This window comes from Microplitis mediator, chromosome 4, assembly GCF_029852145.1.
Source record: "Microplitis mediator isolate UGA2020A chromosome 4, iyMicMedi2.1, whole genome shotgun sequence".
Classification (NCBI taxonomy): domain Eukaryota; kingdom Metazoa; phylum Arthropoda; class Insecta; order Hymenoptera; family Braconidae; genus Microplitis; species Microplitis mediator.
The window spans coordinates 13,250,167-13,275,690 of NC_079972.1; the positions used below are offsets into that span (position 1 = coordinate 13,250,167).

The window sequence follows — 25,524 nt, forward strand, 5'->3', positions numbered from 1 at the left end:
AAAATACGAAATATTAATTTTTGAATTTAATTTCACGCGATTTCCAGCGGTTTATGAAACTTTTACATGTTCATTTAAATTTGCATTGTGTTAACTGTAACAATGCGTATGACTGAACCGCAATTACCCTCACTATTGACTCGTACTGATACAAAAATTGTCTACACTTTATCAATTACATGTAACATAATATAAAGAGTAATAGTTTAAAAATAAATTGAGTTGTCGTAACAGTATAAGACGATGATTTTGGTAATCGTGTCTCAACCATCCGTAACTTTAATAAATCAGTTAAAATTAGTTCACATGTATTCACGGGTAGAAACAGATAAAAATGTCTGTTCAGCAGAGTAAATTGACAAAATTAATTTCTTGTTAAGTTAATAAAAAAAAGATTTCTTTAGTATATGATTTAATACGTAATTCAGAGAGCCTCATTAGACATCCCCATTCTGACCTTTCCTTTCTCTTCTGCACCCTTCCGCCCTCTCCCAAACGCTCTAATGTACTTTTAATCGACAGCTAATTGAGCTCTCAGGTCTGCTCACGTATTTTACTACCGTAACGATTCTTCCGGACTTTATCTCCCTCTCACTCACTTACTCATTCACTCACTCACTCTTTTCAGCCTCTCTATTCCCAATAGATGCTCTCTTAATTATCGGAAAGTAAAAAAGGCAAATACAATCAACGTTAAATGCATTTAATGTACTTATCAGTAATTGATCCTTGAACAAAATCACCAATTGACTTATAAAAAGAAAATTAATTTTATTTAAATCCTTTCAAAGTTATTTATTCAAGTCGGCATCATAACGCCGTCTATTGACAAATAATTCAATAAAATTTTATCATTAACTACAATAAATATAAATACAAAATTTAAATGATACCCTAACGTTCAAATTAAGACAGTTTTTATTTTATAAAATTTCATACTACTCGGCATAAAAAACTGCGAATATTATAGAAATCAATGGAGATAAGAGGGAAAAATAATAACACATTATCTCATGCTCTCCAGTCCCTGGAGGTTTATCGGAAATGAAAAATTCCTAAATAAAGAGAGAACGCAGGTCCTCGTCGAGTTAGGGCAGTAGAATGAAGAGAAAAAAAATAAAAATGACGAGAAGAAAGAACGGGGAGTTTTCAGCCGCGAAGAGGGGGCGGAAAGTCTCTGAGAATGGAGTGCGAGCGGAATTTTCAATAACTTGCACAAATAACGTCCCAAAGCAGCTTTGAGATGTGGGTTTCTCTTTGCAGTGAAGTTGAAATAGAGAAAGCGAGGATACGGTTCAAGTATTAGACATAAACATAGGGCGGCACTTAAAAGATTTTTATACCACGCTGATTCGCTTCTCACTAAAATCCATCGATCTTACAATACTTATTTCCCTTTTTCACATTCTTCTTTAAACTTTCGTCGTTTCTTATATATATATACCAATACTTTATCCATCTTCGTTTATCCTTTTACGTTTTACGATTTTTTTATATACTTTTTTTCTCTTTTTTTGTTATATTTATCCCCTTTATTTTCTTCTCTTTCTCTTTCTATTTTCCACTTTCTCGTGCACTGCCTTAATATAAACGACACGTCGTTAAGTTTCCCGCCCCCACGCAGCTTCTGGCTGCTGAGTTCTCAAATAAATGACAGATTTTTTCTCTCCCTTACTAAGTCTCCCTTCACTCCTTCTTTCCCTTACGCTCTACATTTTCCTACTACTCTTTTATTTCTCATCTTACAAACAAATAAAAACAAGCAAACAAACAAACAAATAAACTAAAATTCCAAACAGAAGAGCGTCAGTGATTGATTTTAGCGTTGGAAAAAATAAATAAATAAAAAGTTATTTTTTAAAATTTCAAATAAAACTTCTATTCGGCACTACCTCGAGATTCATTTGCTATCTCACGATCGCCGTTACCTTGTTTATCGGCGTGTCAGATTAAACAAAGATTAATTGATCGCATTTTACACATCACAGTGCCGCTATAAAGGCAACACGTAGCCCTTTATGTCACGTTGCGACGTGTACGCTTTACTTGGATTTAAAACTAAAAAAACCTCCCTTTATCTGCAGTAACAGGACGTGAGAAATTTTTTTTTTTTAAAAGAAGGGAAAAAGGGAAAATAAAAGTATCAACGTGAGGTTAAAAAACTGTGGATAAAATTGAAGGAGTTAACGGGCAAAATTTTTTATGATACTCGAAGGCTGGTGAATACAGTGGCTGTTACTCAATAACACAGACGGGTGTAAAAGTGTTTACGGGTTCCTAAGCTCGTGCCGCCGGATTTTAGCTGAGTGGTAACACATACTGTGCTGAGTATGCCGCGGGCGAAACTTTAAAGTTCACGACTGCAAATGAAAAATACCACCGACTTGTGTATAGTATACTTTACTACAGTACACTATATATATAAATATAGATATATAAAAAAAAGTCGACGACTGGCGACGGCAGTATAAAATGTGAGCTTCGCCAAATACTCACCGCGAATAGTTTTCTGTGGTGACGACTCATTCATGTCTATCTTTCTTTCTAGTCTTTTATTACTATTCATTTTTTTTTATGCGCAAGTTTCTTTGCTTCGTGCATACTATTGTTGAATTCAATGATTTGAGACTTGCATTTTTAAACTTTTCTTAAATTTATACATTCATATATTTATATGAAGCATAATGAAGTACTTGGGTGTCGTATTATCTACTTTATATAATGTGAGAAAATCTACCAGAAGATTGGTTAAGCAGATTAAATTAAGTTTAAGTAATTTAGGCAGTATTATGTGTGTAATTTAGTTGAGTAATTGACGTCTCTATTTTCGCTTAAGTCAAATGAATTTAAAATTTATTTTTACTTTTTTTTTTTTAATGAAATAATTTATATTTATTATTACACTGTAAAAAATCACCGGGGTAAGTCCAAGCGGTGTAGGTGTTAAAATTATCGGTGTTAAATTTACCCCCGAAAGCGGTGTGAAAATAACGCCGCCACTGGTGTAAATATTTTAGACCGGTGTTAAAATAACGCCCCCGCCGGTGTAGATATTCTTTACTGGTGTTAAAATATTTTATTTTGTGAATATTTTACCCTGCTTTAACACCGGTATTTTTAACACCGGTGTATTACTCCTCCTACACCGGTGTAATTTCATTTTTACACCGGGCGGAGTTAAAACGAGTCCATGTTTAACACCGCTCTTTTTACAGTGTAAGAATATTGAGTACGAAAATTGATCAATTTTTCTCTATGACTATCAGTAAATTGAATAACGTCAGATTCTATCGAAAATGAAAGATGAATTTTATGTACTTGCAATGTTAAATGCAATTCGAACGTAAATATTGACATTCAATTGAACGTTTATTGCATTGCGAGTAGAAAAGGTAATTATTGGTCAGACAATTTCGCCATTCATCTTTTTTTTTTACAACTTCCTTATGAAATGGGAAGTTCGATGGACAAAAAAATGAAAAGTGTGTCGATAAATAAAACGAAGTAAATAAAAAATGAGGAAAATGATTCATGTCGATAGTCAAAGACACGAAAAGGTCGGTGTTATCGACATTCGTAACATAAATTTATCGGGTCGTTGATGCGGACGTAATCACTAACTTTCGTTGATTGACTTGGGAAGAAAACAAAAGCTGCCGCGCTATAGCGTTGAAATGCGAGAAAATAATACGAAAAGTTTCTTCGCAGAAACGATCAGTTGAATGAGGCGAGAAAAAGAGATGGAGTGATGTTGAGAAAGAAAAAAAAATTAAATAAAATTATAAAAGAAAAAATAAGAATAAGAGTTGAGAGTAAAGAGAGAAGTTAAGTCTAGGGATGAAGTTACGCGGCAGCTTTCTATTACTTTTTTTTTTTATTATTTTCGACGGCGTTACGTCTACCTTGGCGATGTCTACAAAAAATAATTCTCACCTTAGTCGCGCGCGAGTCCACGTAGACGTTTAATCGATGTTGCGGCTAATCTTGGACACTACTGCAGTGCCTGAAGGATCAGGGTAGATCCGGCCGAGCTTTATCGGGTAAACACGGGAAAAAATAATATAAAAAAGTTTACTAGTAAATTTTCTCGTGATGTCAGCATGTGCTGCGGATGTGATGTTACGGGTTTGAAATAACCTACTGCTCTACTGTCAATTAAAAATTTATATAATGGACTTTTTTTTTGTACATTTGAAATTTTTACCTCTCGCAAAAAATTAATGTCAAATTCAAATGTATCTTTTTTTCAGTAATTTTGACAATCGTGAAATGTAAATTATCGTACGAACTCATATTTAATTAACTTTAAAAATGTATGAAAAAATTTTAATTAATTCTGTCATTTTTATCGGATAATATCGATCCCGTCTCTGGCGTTTAATTTGCATGGAAGATTTATTGACAGTTTCTATTTAAAATATATTAAATAATTAACGGTTAAGTAAAAAAAGAAATTTTAATAAAATATTTAATAAATTCAAGTCAAGGGTGATATTATTTTTGGCCGTTTAAAAGTTTATTTTTTTTCATTACAGTCAAGGGTATTTTAATTAAACTATCGATTTCGACACTTGAAATAGATTTATTGATTTAATATAAGCTTAATAGTTATTATCATCATTATTATGACACACTTAAAAATAATTTTATTTTCTTTTACTAACCATTAGATTTCATAGATACCATAAAATTACCAAAGTTGGTAGCTCGAGCAACCCTTCAAGTTAATAATCGCAGGAAGCCTGTTTCGAAACTTAAATTTACTCACAATAAAATATTTAATCATAATAAATACCAGATACTAATACTAATAATAACAATAATATTAAATACTGTCCAGAAATATTTGCGGCAACATTTTATAGGGTCCGCAAAAATTCTCCGAATGACAAGAATTCCGATAGAAAATTCCTCACATCCGATGAAATTATTTATCCTAAATTTCAATTCAATAAAAATATAATACGTGATTTAATTTAATAACTTCAAATAAAACTAATAAAAAAAAAAAATCCCGAAAACGAATTACACCGACAGTATTATAAATTTTAATTCCCCTAGAATCTCTACCATCGTCTCATTGTTTGTTCAAATACACATTTACATGCCTGTATATATAGATATAAACACAACAGTGTAAAAGAGTCAAGCTTACTGAGGTCTCTCTATCTCTAGCAGCAGTACTTTGTTAAATTGCGAAACTTTCGAATATGCTAATTCCCCTACCGATCCTAATGTCTCGCGCCACCTCGTACGACTCAAGTTGTAAACTTTAAACCCCTACGCTTGACTAATTATTTCACCTGGTGTGTTTGCATCGTATTCACCCAGCCGCACTAATACACCGCTATACATCTATATAATTATATTATCAAAGTGAATAGGAGGTATTCGAGTATTTAGGTCCGCGTAATTTACGAATTCTTGGTCCATCTTTGTTTTCTATCCTCATTCAAGTTACCACTACTGGCACTATCACCACGGGCGCACTATCACCGACATTGCTACCACAGTACCACTAATACCAGCATCATCATCAGCAATACTAGACAATACTGTCGATGAATTTCCAAACGCATTCTCTCAAACATGACAAATTGGTTCGATGAAACATTTGCTCTGCTCTGGACGAGTCTATCCCTATTCAGAATGCACCAAACTATCATGGGAGGATACTGAACAAATGAGAGAGCGTGTGATAGTGAATAAGAGACAGTATTGGTCAAATAAATAGCTTATATATATATATATATATAGTAGTTAGCGTACGAATGAAACTAGTGGGTCCAGGTTGTCCCGAATGATTTTGCGCATCGAATACCTCACTGATTTGCATTCCACGATTACCCAAGTTCCACGCGAATCTGTGGCTCATGGGAAATAGAGATGTTAAAGGGCTTCCTCTGTAGATAGAGCTAGAAATTGTCGAATAGTTTGCACTTTCTCCTTTACAATTGTCTCGATTAAATCTATTTCGTATTATATCTATATATCGGCTGTAATATTAATACGGAAATCTTAATCTGTACCAATAAATAGAAAATTCTCATTAGTTTACAGCTTGCAGAGGACACATAAATAATTATTATTATTAATTAACTATTTAACCTTAACAAAAGATTTTGATAGAAGGGAGGGAGGGGCAAAACGGGGTACTTAAAGAAATACCAAGTTTTCGAGGACTCAAATACACTGAATATTTTTTTTTTTTTTTAATGATGTTCAAAGTAAAAAAAAATTTTTTCATTTTTGCGGGCAAAATGGGGTACCCACTAAAAAAGGTAAAAAAAAAAATTCTGAATTTTAAATGAATTTAATTAAGTTAAATTTTTTTCTAAGTTATTTACATGAAGAAAAATAATATTTTACATGATTATTAGATACAAAAGAAGAAAAACAAATTTTGCACGACTCATAATGCGAAGCATTAGAGAGTGCTTTACGATCGAAATTTTTTTTTCGCCTCCTTTCTACGACTATTTCTGTTATTATTGTGTTATAAGTAAACAGAAACATCTCAAATGCATTCAGATGCACCATTTCACAGATAATGTAATAAAGATTATTTCTGTGATTTTTTATTAGTTTTTATCATAAAACAAAAGTCATTAATATTTTTCAACTGACAATTGATTTTTTAAGAAATTTATCGAAAAAAATTCAAAAAAACGCTCAATTTTATTTACAAAAGTGATTTTGGAATGTTTAAATACCATTTAAAATATAAAATTTCTTTTTTATCAAATTTTAGGGGTACCCCGTTTTGCCCCCCCCCCCCCCCCCCTTCCCCTATATATCGGCTGTAATATTAATACGGAAATCTTCATCTGTACCAATTAATAGAAAATTCTCATTAGTTTACAACTTACAGAGGACACATAAATAATTATTATTATTAATTAACTATTTAACCTCAACAAAAGCTTTTGATATATTTACGTACTATGCATTAATGAAATTATTAACTACTAGTACATGATGATTTAGTTAATTTGTTTATAATGTAAATCTCGAGAGAATTTTCAAACAGATACATTATATGCAGTCACGTCGATATGTTAATAGATCCTGGGTTAATGCACTGTGAAAAATCGGGAGTGAATTCGGCGTGATTACAGTAGACTTTATTTGAATTTAAATCCCAATTCACCCCGCCAAAATGATTTTAAAAAATCACTTCGCATAGAGAGTAAATAGAGACTTTGTCTTTTCAGCGGAATGATCTGGGTTTCATTTAAATCCGCGTTCACTCTGATTCGGAGTTTTAATATTAAAATAAACTCTCCTTCGGAGGTAATTGCACTCCAAGGGGATTAAATAGATAAAAAAACAGTCGACCGCTCCACATTCACTCCGGATTTAATCCGCGTTCGATCTGCAAATTTTTTACAGTGCGCTGCAAAAATGCGTGAAAATAAATGTTAAGTAAATTTTTTTATTTTAATGATAGTATTTGGGTAGACGTGCGCATGACGTGTATAGATTTTGTTCTAGTCCATTTTATATTTTACATATATATTATACATTCGTAAATATATATGTATGAATGTATGATATAATATAAAATTGAAATATTGCAACAATAAATTATTGTTCTTCGTTACTTTGTCGGATGTGATCAATGACGAGTGTGCTCACAGTTAATGAAGTCCCTGGCAGCTGGCCGGGACGTGAGGCTGCGAGCCAACGTGTTATTGACCTGAGAATTTGCACAATTTTTCTTTTCTTACGTAAAGAAAAAAAATAACTTCAACTTTATTTTTTTTTTTCCAGTTTGATTACAATTTCATTGAATTGGATTTTAAAAGAGGGAAGTAAATTTAAAAATTGATAAGAATATAATTTTTTATATTTAAAATTACACTTGATTTTATAAATTCTAAACTCAATATCAGTCAGCCACTTGAGAATCTTTTAACGAGAATGGATTGACGTTAAAACGATTTTAATCAACGCATCTGCCTGCTCAAGCAAGATCGAAACTTTTTTATACTTTTTTATATTTTTTTGACTGACTGAAGAACAAAACTGGTTTTCTACTAATAAGACAAAAGAATTGAGCTTCAATTGAGTTGCCAATCGTATTCAATCATCTATCGTTGAAACTATTTTTTTTCTTTCGTAAAAAAAGAACAAGTCAAATAATTAAGAATTTTTTTTATCAAAAAATTTAATCAACTTTTTATCTCAGTACTTTCAGATTTTGTTAGGGGTATTGTTGAAAAAAACGACAATTCAATTAAGAAGATAAAAAAATTGAGGTTCAATTAAAATTAAATTATTTTGAAAAAAAAAAAAAAAAAAAAACTAAATAAGTAAATAAAAGTCCAGAAATTGTATATAAATTTTTTTTATGAGTTTGAAAGTTAATAATTTACGGAAAATAGATTTTTACGTTCGATAATTCGGGCCCACTTAAATTTAACGTGTATAACTCTACGAACATTAGACCGAGTCGAAAACAAGGTAAAACTGCAGTTATAACTAGTTCTTATAAAAATGAATTACACGAGAGGATAATAGCCGAAGAAATTAAAGAAAAGAAAATAAAATAATGAAATTCTGCTGATCGGTATCATTTATTTCTCTTTCGTGGGCGTTTATATTCTGAATAATTGAAAAATAATATTTTTACGGTTTATATCTGCAATTAGAGTTTACAACTAACATCCAGATAAAGTGGACTCGAAATTTTATCATAAAAAAAAAGTATTATTTTTTTAAAAATCAATATCCACTTCAATTACAGCTAAAATTTATTATTGTGCAACTTGAATTTTTTTTTCATTTATATATTTTATTTTTTTATAACAAAATATATAATCTAGGATCCTAAAATTCAAGTCGAACGATAATTGTTTAATTCATTTAAATCCTATCATCCGTATTATTTTCAGAGCATCTTCATTTTGTCCGGATCTTCTCTAATTACATAAATAAGTACTTAAGTAAAAATCAATATCTTTTTAAACTGAATGGAATTAGTAATTCTATCGCAAACATAATTTTTAATATTCTCCACAATATTGGTCTTATATGAATAAAAAATTTTCTCTACCGCGTCCTCATTTCTCTCAACTCTCTTCTACATTAAATAAATAATTTACTTAATTAAAAAATAGTAAATCAATATTAATGCAAAGAAATTTCAACTCCGAGTTTACGAAAATTGAAAAGTCAATTTCACCCTTTCCTTTATCCCATACAAAAAAAAAAAAGAATCGGCCTATTACTGGGTGGTAAATGGCTGCCAATTTTTAAGCATCGGCCGAAGATCGGCTAAACATCGGATGATAACGGTGTGCCAAGCATGGCAGTCGCAAGCATTGGCCAATCGTGGCAATCAATCATCGGCCAAAGCTTGGCATCAAGAGCACTCGATCAAACTGTTGGCCAACGAACGGCGGTTCATTGTGCGCCGTTTTTATAAGCAAAAAGACGGCTGCCAATGATTCACCATGCACAGGCCATTATAGTTAGCGATTTATTGGCCAATCATTGCAAACCAGGCATCGGCCGATCTATGGGAAAATTTCGAAGCTCGGCTACTTTGTATGGGTAACTGAATAAGTTAAGAAACAGTGATACTTAATCCTTTAAGATAAAGTAAGACGCTCTCGACAATATCTTAACGATCCAACAGACTCCACAAGATAATTATACGTTTCTATGTCACATTATTGCTCAGATATACTGGCCTATTGTACTGCATTGTACTCATACATTCTACATTTACCCTCTGGATGACACAATATACATACAGGTATCTCTTACACACTACCTGCGGTCTATCTCTCAGCAACAACGCTATTGTCTTACATCTCTGAAATTCTCTTGTAAATTTCGCACGTCATTTCATAGCCCTGTCAAGAAATGTACAAACGTACGAACAAGTGAGCCAGTAATAGAGATAAAAATAAGTTTTGTAAAGTAAAGTTTAAGCAAAGTCTCTTCTATACCCAAACACAATCTCACCTACGACTTTTATGACCCAAAAATTATATCTTGTTCATAAATTTTGAATTTAACTACCGAGTAAACTAAATAATTATTTTTATTTCAAAAAAAAATCTAAGGCAGAGTAATTTCTCGAGATAAAAATACAAATATAAATAAAAATCCTGATAATAATAATAATAATAATAATAATAATAATAATAATAATAATAAGAACACAAAGGGGACGGAACAATGATTTATATTTAAGCGAAAAAAATCTACAACTAAAAGAAATGTGAAATCTTGACCAAGTTCTGGAATTAACAGAAAAATCCTTGGTACTTGTGTTACTGACAAGTATAAATTAACTCAATGTATTATACAGCCCTCTCACAACGGCGTAATTCATTAATTTTCTCTTATCGTCGAAGAGAGAACAAGTGTGAAAAATAATTAACTAACTCTCTGATAGCAGTAGTGAATTTAAAAGGGTAAGCACGTACTTTTTTCTTTCAGTTTATTATATTTAACAAGTCTATTTTTACTATCTAAACTATCCCGCTATATATATCATATTTTATGTACACACCGTACGGAATAATTGTAATGGATTGTAAGCATATGTAAAATAGCGTCTTAATATTTGTGCAAAGGTCGACGGGATTATCATGAATACATCATTAGAGTCTTATCATATGTAGATGCAACTACGCTCATTACCGTCAATATTGTCGCTCTGAGGTTATATAACTTATCTGCAAAGGAAAATGTATTCACGGATATTTATATAAAAATTTACACCTATGGAAGTATTAAAAGTTTTTTTTTTATTTTCATAATTAAAAATTTTATGATAAATTTATATACTGAGTAATTGGCCGCATTAAAACAAATTAAATATGATACCTTTGATTTTTTTTTCTACATTACTTTTAATTATTTTCAAGTGATTTTTAAAGAAATATGTAATAAAAATATATAAAAAATGTTACTGGAATCAAACTTGATTAATTAAATAAAAAGTTATTTTTTCAAAGCTTAAAATTGTATCCAATTTATTTTTTATCCCCAAGTTTCATAGAAACAACTTCATAGTAATTTATAATTATTATTAAATTATTAATTATTACAAGTTAACTTGTCACAACCTCTAGCTGCCTGAGTGTAATTACTAAATTTATTTAATATAAGTTTTAAATTAAATTGTTTGATGAATAATTTGCTTGCGGATGATTAAAAAAAAAATTTTAAACATACTCCTTTATATGAACAAAATTCAAGATTATTTATAACTATTTTTTAATTAATTCTTATTGAACATTGAAATTTAATTATTACACGTTATTATAATCCAGAATTATCTAATTATTTTTTTTTTTTAATTCTATTGTGCATAAAATAATTCTTTTTGTGAAAATCTGTGCGTATAATAAATTCTTTTGATAACTTGTTGGTTAAAATCTTCTCTTTATCTATTTCCCTATTATACATAATCTATAGTACGTCGAAATGGAAGATTGAAGACTTAGTGCTGCCTCATATATAATATATCAAATAGACGATTCATACGGCTAAAAAGTCGTTGAAGCTTATCGGACGTTTTTTTTTTTTATCAATTTTTTTTCACCTGTCCGTACGTCGATCGGACTTTGTTCGAGATATATGTTCATAGATCACCTTCTGACTTTGAATATCGAATTACTCAAACATAGTTTTTATTTTACATTTACATATTTTCATATTTTTTTTTTCGCCCTACATATTTGGTGATTTTTTTTATAAACTTGTTTTCATTCTGTCAAAATGTTTATATTTATTTTTTTCATGAGTAAGCAAACATTTGATACCGACATTTCGAATAACTGCTACATTTAAATATTAAACCAAAATTTAAAAAACAAAAAAAATATTATTTTTACATTTTTTCGTGTATCAACAAAAATATTTGTAAAAGTTGTGTCTAAATAAACAAAATACCTACAGAAACAAATAACAAATAAGCAATCTGTCATATTGAATAGAAAAATATATTTTATAAAATAACAATAAAAAATAAAAAAAACCCAATGGAAAATCCTTTACAAAATAACTATATACAATCCACTTTATACTTAGAAAAATATTATTCTTTACAATCTTATCGAAACTTTTAGCCGGTCGTATGTAAAAGTATACGAAAAGAGAGGAGATTCAATTTTGTACTGATCAAAGTTTCAGTTTGTCTGTATGTATAACTCTGCGTGAAAAACGTAGGATTTGATTCTGAAGCCTGCAAGCAACCCGAGCAAGTGACCCAGTATAAGAAAGGTTTAGTTGGTCTTTTCGTAAATGTTCTTTGACAGCGTAATGTAATGGAGGTCACTTACAAAAGGTATTTGTGTACCTCAGAAAGGACGTTTTTGATGATTCCCTACTTTGTCAACAAATACGTTCGCCTTTCAAAACATAGTAAATCTAATGCAACTAAGCTATACTCTAATTTATATATATATAACTATAGATTTGATGAGCATTACCTCTGCTTACTAGCATTCCCTTTGGTTTTGAGTATAAGCTTTCAGAGGAATTCCATTGAATCAATCGCAATTGAGGATATCTAGTATCAAGAGCATCAACATGAATCGGTTGAGTCAAATGTCAAATGCAGATTCTGCAAGTGCATCATCACCTAGAATACACGTTCAGTATCCGCCTGCTCTGTCAGTAATCATTATTCAGGTTCTACTGTCAAGCAGCAGCTCCTGCTATTACTGGCAATTGCCGGAGCCCAGAAACCGAAGGGATAATTTAATTATTGAATGAACGACAGTGGTGTCCATATTCAGAATAATAATTATGTTGCTACGGAAGACTTGTGCGATGGAGTCGCTTCAGTGAATCCATCCACAACGATTATCGCCGCTTTCCAGTGGTCTATGTCCGAGGGCCGATCGCCTCGGTAATCTCATTCACCGCACACACGCATGACCGGGATTAAGGGATTGAAATGTTTATCCCCGCGATCACGAAACTTTGACAAAATCATGTCAAATTTCTGGCAATATGTTCATTCTCTTTTCTGGGCAACATAAACCCAAAATAGAAAATTTATATTTTCTCGTCGAGGTGATTCTCTATTTGTTTTTTCTGTGCTCTACATATATAGTGTGCAGTATCAAAAATGCTTTTGCTGAAGCAGTAGCTTACAGAGCGGGTTGAAAAAATAAAAAAAGATGAAATAGTGAAGACGTTTCAACGAAACAGGGGAACACCAGCTGACGTGTCTCTCTCACCGCTTTATTATGCAAGCACTCGGTGTGTCCCATATCTTATATTTCATACGAGACAGCTAAGATTTATGCAAGATTACTTTCAACCTGCCGGCCTTTCTTTATTCAATCGCGGTGAAATTACTCCTATCCCAAGTAAATCGTTTGTGTTAGATTATAAGTTACAAAAATTATTAATCATCCTTTATCAAAAATAAATCGATGCTGGAATTAATAATCCCGTCGCCGGAGGATAAGATTGAACAGGTTATATTAAAATGCTAATTAAAGTAATAACTTTGATCAATATTGTTGAAAATGTTTGCACAAAAATAGAGGATAAAATTATGCTGATCTGGATTTAAAAAGGTGAGAATAAAAACTGAAAGAATCGGGTTCTTTGTATTATAAACTGGAGTAATGAATCAAGAAGTGGTGCTAGACATACATGAGATCAAGTATGTGACGGTAGTTGCTGTGACAGTAAGGCCAATGAGCCCGATTCAGAGTAAAGAGAGTGAACAAAAGATATCGATTGGACTAGTCGATGATCGTCGGATAAAAATTCAGATTCGATAGCTGAGTTGCACACCCACCCTGGCTACACAACCTCGAGCTGTGGAGTTTGTAGCGGATGGAATGGAATAAAACTATGGTCTATATATTGCTGACCTAGAAACTAAAATTCTCCAAGTGCTGCCAAATTTATATCTACATCTATATCAATCCATATCATACATACATACATATAAAAGTACGACTGTACTTACATACATTCGTACATTCACAAACAACGAATGTAAATGTAGATACATTTATAATGGTACGATATGCCGCTGTTGGTACAAAACATATAAACTTAACTCCAGTGTATAGTCTTTTATGAATATTTTGTGTGGACGATAAAAAGAGGTAAAGTTTGGAATAGTGCCCGTTGACGCTCACCCTGAGATTGCCTCTCTCTTGTATTGGCTTTGACATTTTTTTTCTTTTCCACCCAAACGAAAATGTCGAGCGTCAACCGACGACCGACTACAATCGACCGTCAACACAGCCCCCGTGTGACCTAAAGTTATTTTATTTAGTTATTGTTATCCGCTTTTATTGTTATTATTTTTTATTTTTTTTTACATCATTTATACTTTGAAATGTCATTGCGCAATACACTTAATTATTTCCACCGATTAATTTCGTTCCCTCGATAAATTTCAACCATACCAAAATCGTTGGTGTGTGTGTGTGTGTGTGTGTATATGCCCATATAAATCAGTGTGTTCTGTGTAGATGTGTTACTATCGAAGCTGTTTTGACGACTCGCAACTGAAAACGATTCCATTACCGGTAAATCAAATAGACTTGGGGAATTTTGTTTGTGTACCGAGCGCTTTAAACTTTTAGTCGATGCCAAAGAGTGAAGTAGATATAGACTAGACTACTGGCGTTGCAGGCAGTCGTTCTTTCGAGTAAAACAAAGTACAAAGAACAAACGATTCGAAAGAAATAACTGATGGGAGAGCAAGGGGACGTGATCAGGGGATGAGATCAGTAAAGAAGTTAAGTGTACTGAGAGATGAATGAGCTAGTGGATGTAGTGATTGGGGAAGGATTTCCACCCTTGTACAATACAGATATATATATATATATATATATATATATAGATAGATAGATATATATTATACACAGTATGTATACATAGGAGCTATCACAACTAAATACACTATTTTTAACTCATGATGAAGCTATAGAAAAAGTTTATGAGATTTCCGCGGTTATCCAGTGATATAATTCAATGTCGGTTTTTCTAGCCCGAGTGTGGGCTGTCTCTAGGGGCAGTAGATCACGCCACTGGACAGCTCTGTTGCCGTGGGGGCCCCTCTGAGCACTACGTGGGGCCTCATACACAAGGATACATTATGGCTACAACACTTTTCTCCCTACATATAGTAGCTATACATTTACCACTGTATTTATATATTTATATACATATTAAATCCCAGCGAGATTACATTGGAGTTGTTTATTTATTTAGCAGTGAAGGGCGACCTGTAACCCAATCGAGTAATTCAAGTGCCGACTATTAAAGCTGAAAAATATATTTCAAAATTAAGGCTCCCAGTAGTGGGAAATTGCGCACGTGCGCCAAAAGACTGCTTCGTTTTTTCAGTTGTTTTATTTTCATTTTTTTTTTTTTCTTCTTTGGACCTTTCTTGAGGTTTATTTTTTTCTTGGTTCATTCGAAGCGTAACAACCCTCGCAGCCCGTAACCGCCAATGTTCCGAGAGCAATAGGGTGCAAAACTTTAATAGCTCGGTGAAAACTTTGTTCGGGTCAGGATTTGGTTCTTGCCGCCTGTCTTTATCGGTGAACCCAGTAATCGCGTGTCTTGTCCAATCTAGCATACATTTTGCGATAAATATCTCGTAATTTGTCCATTTCTATTTACCTTTTAAAGTTACAGGTTACACATATTTAATTATAATGTGAACTTTGTATTTTGATAAAAAGTTTTATTATTAGTTTTTTGTATGTTGAGTTAAAATTTTTTTTGTTGTTACTTTTTCTGTTTGTTATGGAGCAGTTGAGCTCAATTACTGATCAGCAGAGTACAGCGGGCAACAACTGGCATATACATTGTTTCTCCGAGAGTTTCTGCAATTACACGGTAGAATTCAACGGTGAACTTACTGAAACTCCCGTTCTGGGGTAACGAGAGAATCAACCAAGTACACTTTGTTTTTAAAATTATGGCTGAGCTTCTTAACAGAGTTTTGATGCCGGTCGATATATCATAAAAAAAAAAAATCCCGGTAAAATGGCCCTCTCAATAATTAAAAATTTTTTTTTATTAACTAATTCAATGGAAAATTTTAAATTAATAAAATAGTAATTAATTGAAGTTCATTAACTATTTTCCACATTATATATAACCAGTTAATAAAATTTAAAATGAGTTTTTAAATTTAATAAATATTTAACTTTAAATTTTATGCGCAAGTTTTTGATAGAAATATTAAAACCTTCTTATAAATTTATCATAAAGTTTTTCAAAAGTTAATTTAAATAGTTTTTTTAATAATAAATTTATAAATAGAGTATCAACTACTCTCATTGCCGGTCTTCATACAAATAATTAAAAATAAAAATAACCCTCTTCAATTATCCAATGGCATGTAATCCTAGAAAATAGTAATTCAGCGAAAAGCGGATTTTTGTTCACTCTCGTACAACTGGACATTGGACTTGGATCATTGGACCGCATTTTTATTTCTATTTGTTTTTAGACCTTTCACTCTTTCTTTTATTGCTTCGAACCTCCTTTTTTTTTATTTTTTTAAATTCAACCGAATGATCGAGCCTTACTCGATAGGATTTCCGAATTTAGTTGTAACACAAGCGACAAGATCACTCGCTACTCGATCCTCGCTATTTTTACTACCCATCTCTACGACTGTTAATCCTTTGACTCTAGTATGCGCGTCCACTCTGTACCATTCGATAAAAAACGAAAAAAAAAAAAATAGCTCAAACTCACTGGTAGTAAATAATAAATTTAATATACTACAGCGAATAATTCATTTGTAAAACAAGTGACTGAAAAAAAAATTTAGTGATAAAAATTGTCACGTTAAGACTCATTCAGTAAACATGACTCTCAGTATTTTTATTTCCTTTTTACATATTCTATAAAAGCGAGCTTTTTTCCGTATAAATGAATGAATAACTGAATTAATAATTAAAACCCACTACAGAGTAGTTGATACGACGATTGCATCCGACGTTCTCAATATTTTTAAATCGTACGAACAAACAAGCAGATAAACAAAACTAAAAGAATTTTTAAAAAATACCGGGCACGTCGTGTGGTGGACAAGTAGACAGGAAAACTAAAGATCGGCTCCACAAAGATCGTAAATAAATGACGGGTCACATTTGTACGGACTTAAAGTATCTGTATGTCGGTACAAGATGGTCAAGTGTGTTAGTCTGTGTGTATATTTGTGGATGTTGGTAGTAAGGAAGAAAAATAAGGAGTAAAAGTGGAATGAGTGTGTCTATTCACAGCATAGTAAAAGTGTCGTAAAGCGATCGCTCTTGTACCACACATAAACTACTTAACATCCTATCCCCGGTATCATTCGTAAACACTCATTCAAAAGCTTTGCCTTCAGGCAAACCGAGGCGAGCTCTAACTTCCAAGTGTTTAACTGAGAAAGTACAAGTACTTGCTTGGAAAAAAGTGTCCTGAGTCTTTTTTCTAAATTTGCTACACTTTCATTAACAATTGACTGAGTATCGGTACAATAATTTATTTTTATTTTCAAAGCTCGAGTTGATACGCCTTTTACTCGCTTAATTATTTTTTTTTTACCTTACAATAAATTGAATCCTACTGTTCAAAGCGCCGTAAAATAATTTAGCAAATACACTTTTATAAAGAGGGTATTTTATTAAATAAGAATGTTCGAGTAAAAGTAAATTTGCTGCATTGATTTTTAAAAAAAGAATTAAATGTGAGTAACTATGGAGAAGTGGATTTAATTGACTCGTTAGATTGAATAGTAGAAAAAAATACAGCAAAAACTTGACTTTTCAGTGAATTGTATGCGTTTGAAAAGTGGAAACGGTCAGCCGCTGGGAATTGCACGGAGAGTTCAGAGTGACGCTTGGAATTTCAAAGGCTGATTTTTAAATTTTTTACTACTTTTCAAACTGATAAGTTACTCGGGAATTCGAATTTTTTTTATTTATTATTGATGTGGGTCACAAGAATGCACCGTAAAATTGTTAGAATATTACTTTCAGATTAGTTTTTATTTCGATTACTTTCTCAACACTAGTCTCGATAAAACTAGTAGTCAATCTCGAAATTGATCAAGAAATTTTTTTTAATTTTTCATGAAATTTCGCGCATGTTCATAAATATTTGAATGAAAACTCAACTGTCTGAGGTGTGGATTTGAAATTTCTCGAACAATTATTAAAGTAAAACACAACTTTTGAAAAACATAACAACTGTGTAAATTCCCAGCATACACATCAGCTTAAATCTCTTGGCTATCTTAATAGCTTGTTTTTAGTCTGGTTTTCCAAATCAGCAGCAGTTAATTGCCTCTGAGGGATAATCCTAAACTCGAGTAAGTGTGGTAGTACGCGGTGTGAACAACACAAAATGTGTTGTACGTGAAAACGAATAAGGTAGTTGTTAGTAATAGAAGTTAGTAGTATAAGTGGAGATGACCTACTCACTAACAAACCCACCAACAAGCATTAACATTTACTATTTAAACTTGTATTTCTATTTCTATTTCGTCTATTTTCCTGCTAACACACCTACACCCACACACACGTCCATTTATATTTATAGGGTTAACCCTCTTAATCTTATGCTGTGAATGCGATTACAAATTACTGCGGCAGGTAAATGGTGTAGAGCCAATGCACCAATGAGAAACGCGTGGTTACGTAACACAGCAGATATACTTTCAATGGAAATTCAAACTACTCAAATAACTCTATCGCGATATACCAGTGCAGCAAGTTGATGATGACCGACTACAACCGTCCAATAAATGAAACCATATCAAATCCATGAAACGTTATGCTTCGTTTGATTTTCATCCATTCTATCAGCAAATGCAATGCTCTTGTTACAACCCAAATATACTTCCTAATAAAAGCTGTAGGTTAACGCTGCAGTTTGGAAAATCATTAAGATTGATTGTGTGCTTTGGGACCGTATGGATATAATAGAACCCAATAAGCTCAGGCAAAAGTTTTCAAATTAATATGCATTAAATAAAATATTTAATCGACTTCATTTATTGGTAGATTTGAGAGCAAATTTATATCGGAATATCGAAATTTTGAAACGAAAATTTAAACATTTATAGTTTACATTTTTTTTTTTTTTTTTGAATGAATAAATAACAACATCCGTTGTTATTTTAATTAACGATATGGTAATTAAAATTTTTAATGATTGAAATATTAAACAAGAGTAAAGTTTTATTTATAACGAGATAAAATAAAAATTAACTGAAAATATGTATACAATAAAATGTTAAAAATGGAGTTTTATTGAGAATTTTTATTTATTAAGCGATAAAAGGGAAATTTGAAATTAATAATAAAGTTTCGGAAGTTTTAATTAATTTTTAAGTTTAATTAATTTTTTTTAATTACCACAAAAATTGTTAAATATTAATATCAAAAGTTTCCTCTTTTTTAATATGACATATTGTATTTTTTATCTTTATTTTTGTTTAAAATTTTTTCATGCTTTTAACTTCACAAGATTAAATTTATTTTTTTATTATTATTTTTCCAAAGTTAATATTAAAACATTTATTTGAATGTGCACAGTGTGTCTGAATAAATAGAACATATTAAAAAAAAATATTCCAATGCATTAAACCTCAGCATACTCGAATTAATTATTTTAAAATTAAAAAATATTAAAAATTAATCTAGTGTCTCTTTTAAATGCTACTATTTGCTCTCGCTGTTTATTTATTTTTATACTCGAGAGATTTAATTTTAAAAATACTTGAATTTAATAATAAACTAATTTTATACTTTTTATTTTACTTAATTAACTTGCTCTTATATTTTGATTGATTGTTATTAAATAAAGCCCACTCTGAATAGAGAGTGCCAATTGAATATCTTGGTCGCATTACCACGGGACATTTATCAACTCGCGACGACACTCAACAGCAGCAAACTTTTTCGCTCTCTGCTGTACTCTTTTGTCGACAAAGCACAAGAATTTTTCCTCAACTTGGTATTAAAATAAAAATATAAGTAAAAAAGATAAAATATAAAATTCCATAAATATTTAACCCATTCAATTATTCCATTAACAAAACAAGACACAGGAAAAAGGATTTAATAAATAATCTAATTGCATCACTGCTGAATAAAATAAATATAACATTGCAAAATAATGTCTTCTCGCAACTCACTATGATATTCTAATACAAAGTACGAGTACAAGAAGGCGGCGCCCTCTTAAAGAAGTGATTTTACTTGAAAGATTTTATTTGTCGAGTTCTAGAGGCATTAATTTTTTTCTCTCCCTCACTCTACTTTTTTTCCTTAACTATTTTTTTTATTATTCAACGTCTACAGCATCGATATAGGCAAGGAGGCAAAGTGGGCCCTCAAAATTTTCTATACGACAATAAATTTGGACGGATAATAAGCTTATCGAAATTTCTTATATAATGAGGGCTAAAATAGACCACCAAAACCGTTCATTAAATATAATTTATTAAAAAAGTTAAAGATACACAGAAAAAAAGGATTTCTTAGTGCAAGAAATTTTTAATTGTCCTAAAGAAATTTTTACTTTCCTCAAGAAATTTTTCGAATTATAAATTGAAAACTTAAAATTTCTTAGAGCGAGAGTAAATTTTTTTAGAGCAAGAAAAAATTTTTTGAACCGAGAAATTTTTTCTTGTCTTAAGAAAATTTTTGTTTTCAATTTATAAAACAAAAAATTTCTTGCGCCAAGAAAATCTTTTTTTCTGTGTAATAGAATTACGTTTTAAAGTAATATTGCAGCAAACTATTAAAATACAATTGTTTTATAGCTATTTGCAAATATCACACGTGTAAAATATAAAAAATATCAAATCCCAAATTTTTTGGAGGGCCGAATTTGCACCTAATTTTCGATTTTTCAATTTTAATGGACGCAGCATAATGAAGTGAAAATAAGTATCAAGGGTCTAAATAGAAGTAAATGCGTAATAAAATAAATGATACTCTAATTGTTTTCCTTAAAGGACCCACTCTGCCCCCCTCTCTCCTATACATGTGCTGCAATGTATATCAATTGGAATTTTCGCCTTCTCAATGCTCAATGACCCGAAAATATTAATAATAATAATAACGATCAATCAAAAACGAAGCTGAAGAAATATTCGCGAATAAGCCATTTCTCTAATGGATTTTTTTTCCTTATAATCGCAATTTAATCATAATAAACAATTATTACTACCACTGGAAGATCGAGGTAATGGTTCGAAATCTCGTGTAATAAAATGGAATCTGTATCAAAGAGTTTAACGATCAGTGAAATTAATTTAATAAAAGTCTGTAATGTTTTTTTTATTATTATTTTTAACTTGTTAGCAAACTATAAAAAATGTTTATATTAAATTTATTGTTACATGTAATTCAGTATTTATATATTTATATAAAATATATAAAAAATTTCGTAATTTACTTTTTTTGTCAATGATTGAAACATGAAATTCAATGGATATCGAAAAGAATAAAGGGAAATCCAGTATCATAAAATTTATTTTATAAAAAATTCTATCAATTGAATACTGTAACAAATTACTCCACAAATAAATTTGTTTTTTTGTAAATTTGATTTACAGAAAAATTCGTATATTATATAGAACTATTTAAAGGATCACAAAGGATCATAATTAATCTATTAAAAAACAAACATTTGGGTCTAATTCGTTATCATTTTTCTGCAGATATTGATATGCAAATTAGCTGAGCGTAAAAAAAAATATTTTTAAAGAATTAAAATTGACGCTCAGTGAAGCGGAGGTATTGCAAGTAATAAATTAAACGAGTTAAAAAACTAATTAATAAAATTCTTCTGACATTAATACCCGGTAAATTAATCTATACAATAACAGTAATTGGGTTCTTAAAACCGTAATTAATAAACCGTAAAATAAAATAAAATAAAATACTGTTATAATTATTAATAAAATACATTTAGCGTTAATATAACCCGGTAAAATGTCATTACGTAATAGCATAAATTCATAAATGTGTAAACACGATTATTACAGCACCTACTCGGATTTAACTAGCTCCCTCGAACATTCCGCGAGACGTCGCCGAGGAAAAGCATTAAAAAAACATGGAATTCATAAAAGCCAGTGTGGTTAACTCATGAATATGAATCGTGAGGGACACAATTAGCAACGGCACCGGGATACGTAACGGCGTTAATTTCGTTTGCTATACAATCCTCATATCCTTCTCATATCCTCATCCTCATACTCATATTTCATATTTTTTTAGGGAGATTTTATTATTTTTATCCTGTTTTAATATTAATTTTCTTAAATATCCTTTTCATTGAATTTTTATTTTATTTTTATACTGCAAAGGATACTCTTTAGCTAAATTATTTTATACCCGTACAGATAAGCACAAAGAGAATTACACTTGAAATACCTTGAGCCGTGCGGGTTTCCATCACCAAAAGCCCAAGTAGTAGATATAATATCATCTTTGTCAGACACGAGGATCCAACAACAATCGAGGGTTCTACTAGTTCCCCGTTTAATTTTATATCTGTATTTTTATTTGACATTCGCACGCACTCTAACACTGTTTGATATTTATATATGACAACAACACTAATTTCTATTACTATTTTTTATTTATTATTATTATTATTATTACTAATTATTATTATTATTATTAATAATGATTATTAAATTAAAAATATATCACACTACACGTAACAGTAACAGCAATAATATTACTGATGATAAATATTCTTGATAAAAATTATTCCACGATTGATCAGCATAAGCTTTCATGTTTCGACGGATTAATAAATTCCACATCGCGTACTAAATAACACGATAATAATTTACACAATTTTAATTTAACTGTTTTATTTTTATTATTATTTATTAACATTTTTCTAATGAATAAAACATAAACTCTATATATTTTTTTAGTTTTCGTTAATGTAATTAAAATTTAAAAATTTTCCACGGTAGCGACTAATCGTCCACGTGTTTTTAATTGACGAATTTAAATAAAAATGTTCTCGAGTGATAAAAAAATATAATATTTAAAAAGTTAAAAGGTGATAAAATAAAAAAGTTTAAAAAGCACCAGGTAAAAGTTTTCGCGGGGATTTCAAAACTCGTCGGAGTATAGTTTGTCAGTGAGCTCGGTATGGTACAGCTGAAACGCGTGGGATCACTCGGACGGCGTATCGCGTGAAATGACTCTGCGGGGGTTGTTAAAAAGACAGCGCGTGCGCTCGGTTGGGACTGCGTCGACGAGAGTCTTCGGCGCAACCACTGAATCGTCGACGATCGACGGCCAGGACGATGACGCTGCTCAAGTCATATGCCGACGTTATTATACTACTGATTCATTACTACTACCGACTACTGACGTCTGACTACGACTATTGACTGTGACTACTTCTACTACTACTACTACTACCTCTGCAACTACTAGTACTGTTTATTATTATTTTTATTTTACTAGCTTTGTAGTTTATATTTATACATTACATATATATTAAAGTGTCGACATCTGGTTGATGTTGCATCTTCGCTTCAAAGACTACACTCTTTGTATTTCAAAGAGGACGGATCCAAACACCGTGACACGAAACCTCGACCGCAAAAAAGTGCCATAAAATAAAGGCAAAATTTTTTTTTTATACTCCGAGTTACCCTCAATGGAATGAATGGAAAAACGGTGTAACAGTAGAACTCAGACTGATGATGGACAATTTTTTAAGTTCAAAGTTCAAAGACGTTTCATTATTTGTTATAAAAAAGTTAATGTTAAGAAAAATTTTCTATTAACTTAAATAATCATTAAAAATAATATTTGAAATTTTTTCTACTCTAATCGTTTATCAAAATTCCCTTTTTTAATTAAAAAAAATCCATTAATAGATTTTTTAAATTAAATTTATTTTAATTATCGACTTACTTTATTTACATTTATTAAATGCGAAATTAATTATCAAACAGACATTTCGTAAAATAACATTTATTTACTTGAATTGTGAAAAGTTTATCAGTAAGATATATGCATAGAAAAGCTATTAAAATATTCACTCAAGTTTTATCAATTTAATAAAAGTTCTTACTAATGATTATAGTTTTTTAAATTAAAATTGAAACAGTAGAAAATTAAATTTTTGATAGAAAAAAAATTGAATATTTTATATTTACTTCAATATTAAATGACGTTAATTAAATTTTTTTCCATTATCATATTAATTAAACATAGACCTCCTTCTAAAAAAAACAGCATCAACATTTCGTTCGGACAAATGAGTTTCATATGAAAAAATTAATGAATAAAATAAAAAGGATTTATCTCTGGATAATTTTAGTCAGAGCTTTTTATATAAATTAAGTAGTCATATTTATAAAATATTTATGTATGTATAACATACATACATACATATACATGTACTTATACGTAGCACAATCAACGCCCACTCGTAAAATATTTGCCTTGCTGTCTCTCACGTCAAGAAATAACAAAGAAGTCATTTAATCGGGCTCATAAAAGTGAACTGGCTATTCTAACGAGTGGACCTAGGCAGCAAGCGCTCGTTTACTCCCACGCGCACTTGTTCGTTAGATGAATGGGATATTCGAAGGGGTATAGGGGACACTGGAGTTGAAGAGTTAAAAGGGGTTGAAGTAACAGTAGTTGTAGTTGTAGTGGTGGAAGTATACCGGGATGCGAACGAAAAAAAAAGACGAGAGGTGAAGGCGGAGATTCGTGTGCTAACGAGTTGGCGCTGTCTGAAAAATGGGTCACTTGCCGACATGCTATTACCAGATTACCCGTCCTAAGGATGACATAATGGAGAGCTTCAACATTTCCTGGATACAGGATGTTGAGGGGTTACAAATCACTGGTAACATTTAAAAAGTTTTGCTAGACATACTGTCAAGTCAACGAAAATAATCATAAGTTTATTATTCATATATTTATAACTCTGCTCATTGGATGAGTTTTTTATTTTTTTAATGAGACCCGATGATTTTAGTCTGATTAAAAGCACTTTTCGAAAAGTTTTAGGAGCCAATTCTTGAAATTTAAAAACTAAATTAATGTTTTTGAAATTTTTTTAGTTGAAAAGTACTAGTCCAATTAGTCTCAAAATTGACTGGAGATCTTGGTAGAGGTAATTGGAGAGTAAAGCTTGTAATTGCTGCATGAATTATTCAAATCGATTTAATCACTCGGAAAAACGAAAATTAGCTTCAGAAATTCGATGATTTTTTTAAAAATATTTTGTTGTTTATTAGACTGATTGATTTCAAAATTGAATACTTTATTTAATTGAGTAGGCTATCAATCGATTCACTGACTCATGAACAGAAAACGAAAAAATGAACAATTTGTCAGCTTGAAAAAAATTTTGATCAATATTTTTTACAATTATTAGCAGAAAGAGCACGGAATTTTTGCACTCTATGACATCACATCAAAAAAATGAATTTCCTAGTAATTTTTTCGTTCTTTGTTTTGAAAACAAAATGTCCACTTGTATACTTTGATAATGAAATAATTA

At 31.0% G+C, this 25,524-nt stretch overlaps 1 protein-coding gene across 1 annotated transcript in view; it reads right to left on the minus strand.

Moving 5' to 3' along the window:
- LOC130666682 (zwei Ig domain protein zig-8) overlaps positions 1-23,197 on the minus strand; it is a 140,889-nt gene extending 117,692 nt beyond the window's left edge. The window contains exon 1 of the mRNA XM_057467880.1: positions 22,404-23,197. Within this exon, the coding sequence (XP_057323863.1) occupies positions 22,404-22,542 (139 nt within the window). The 5' untranslated portion in view covers positions 22,543-23,197. The remainder of the gene's footprint in view (positions 1-22,403) is intronic.
- Between the last annotated feature and the right edge of the window lie 2,327 nt (positions 23,198-25,524).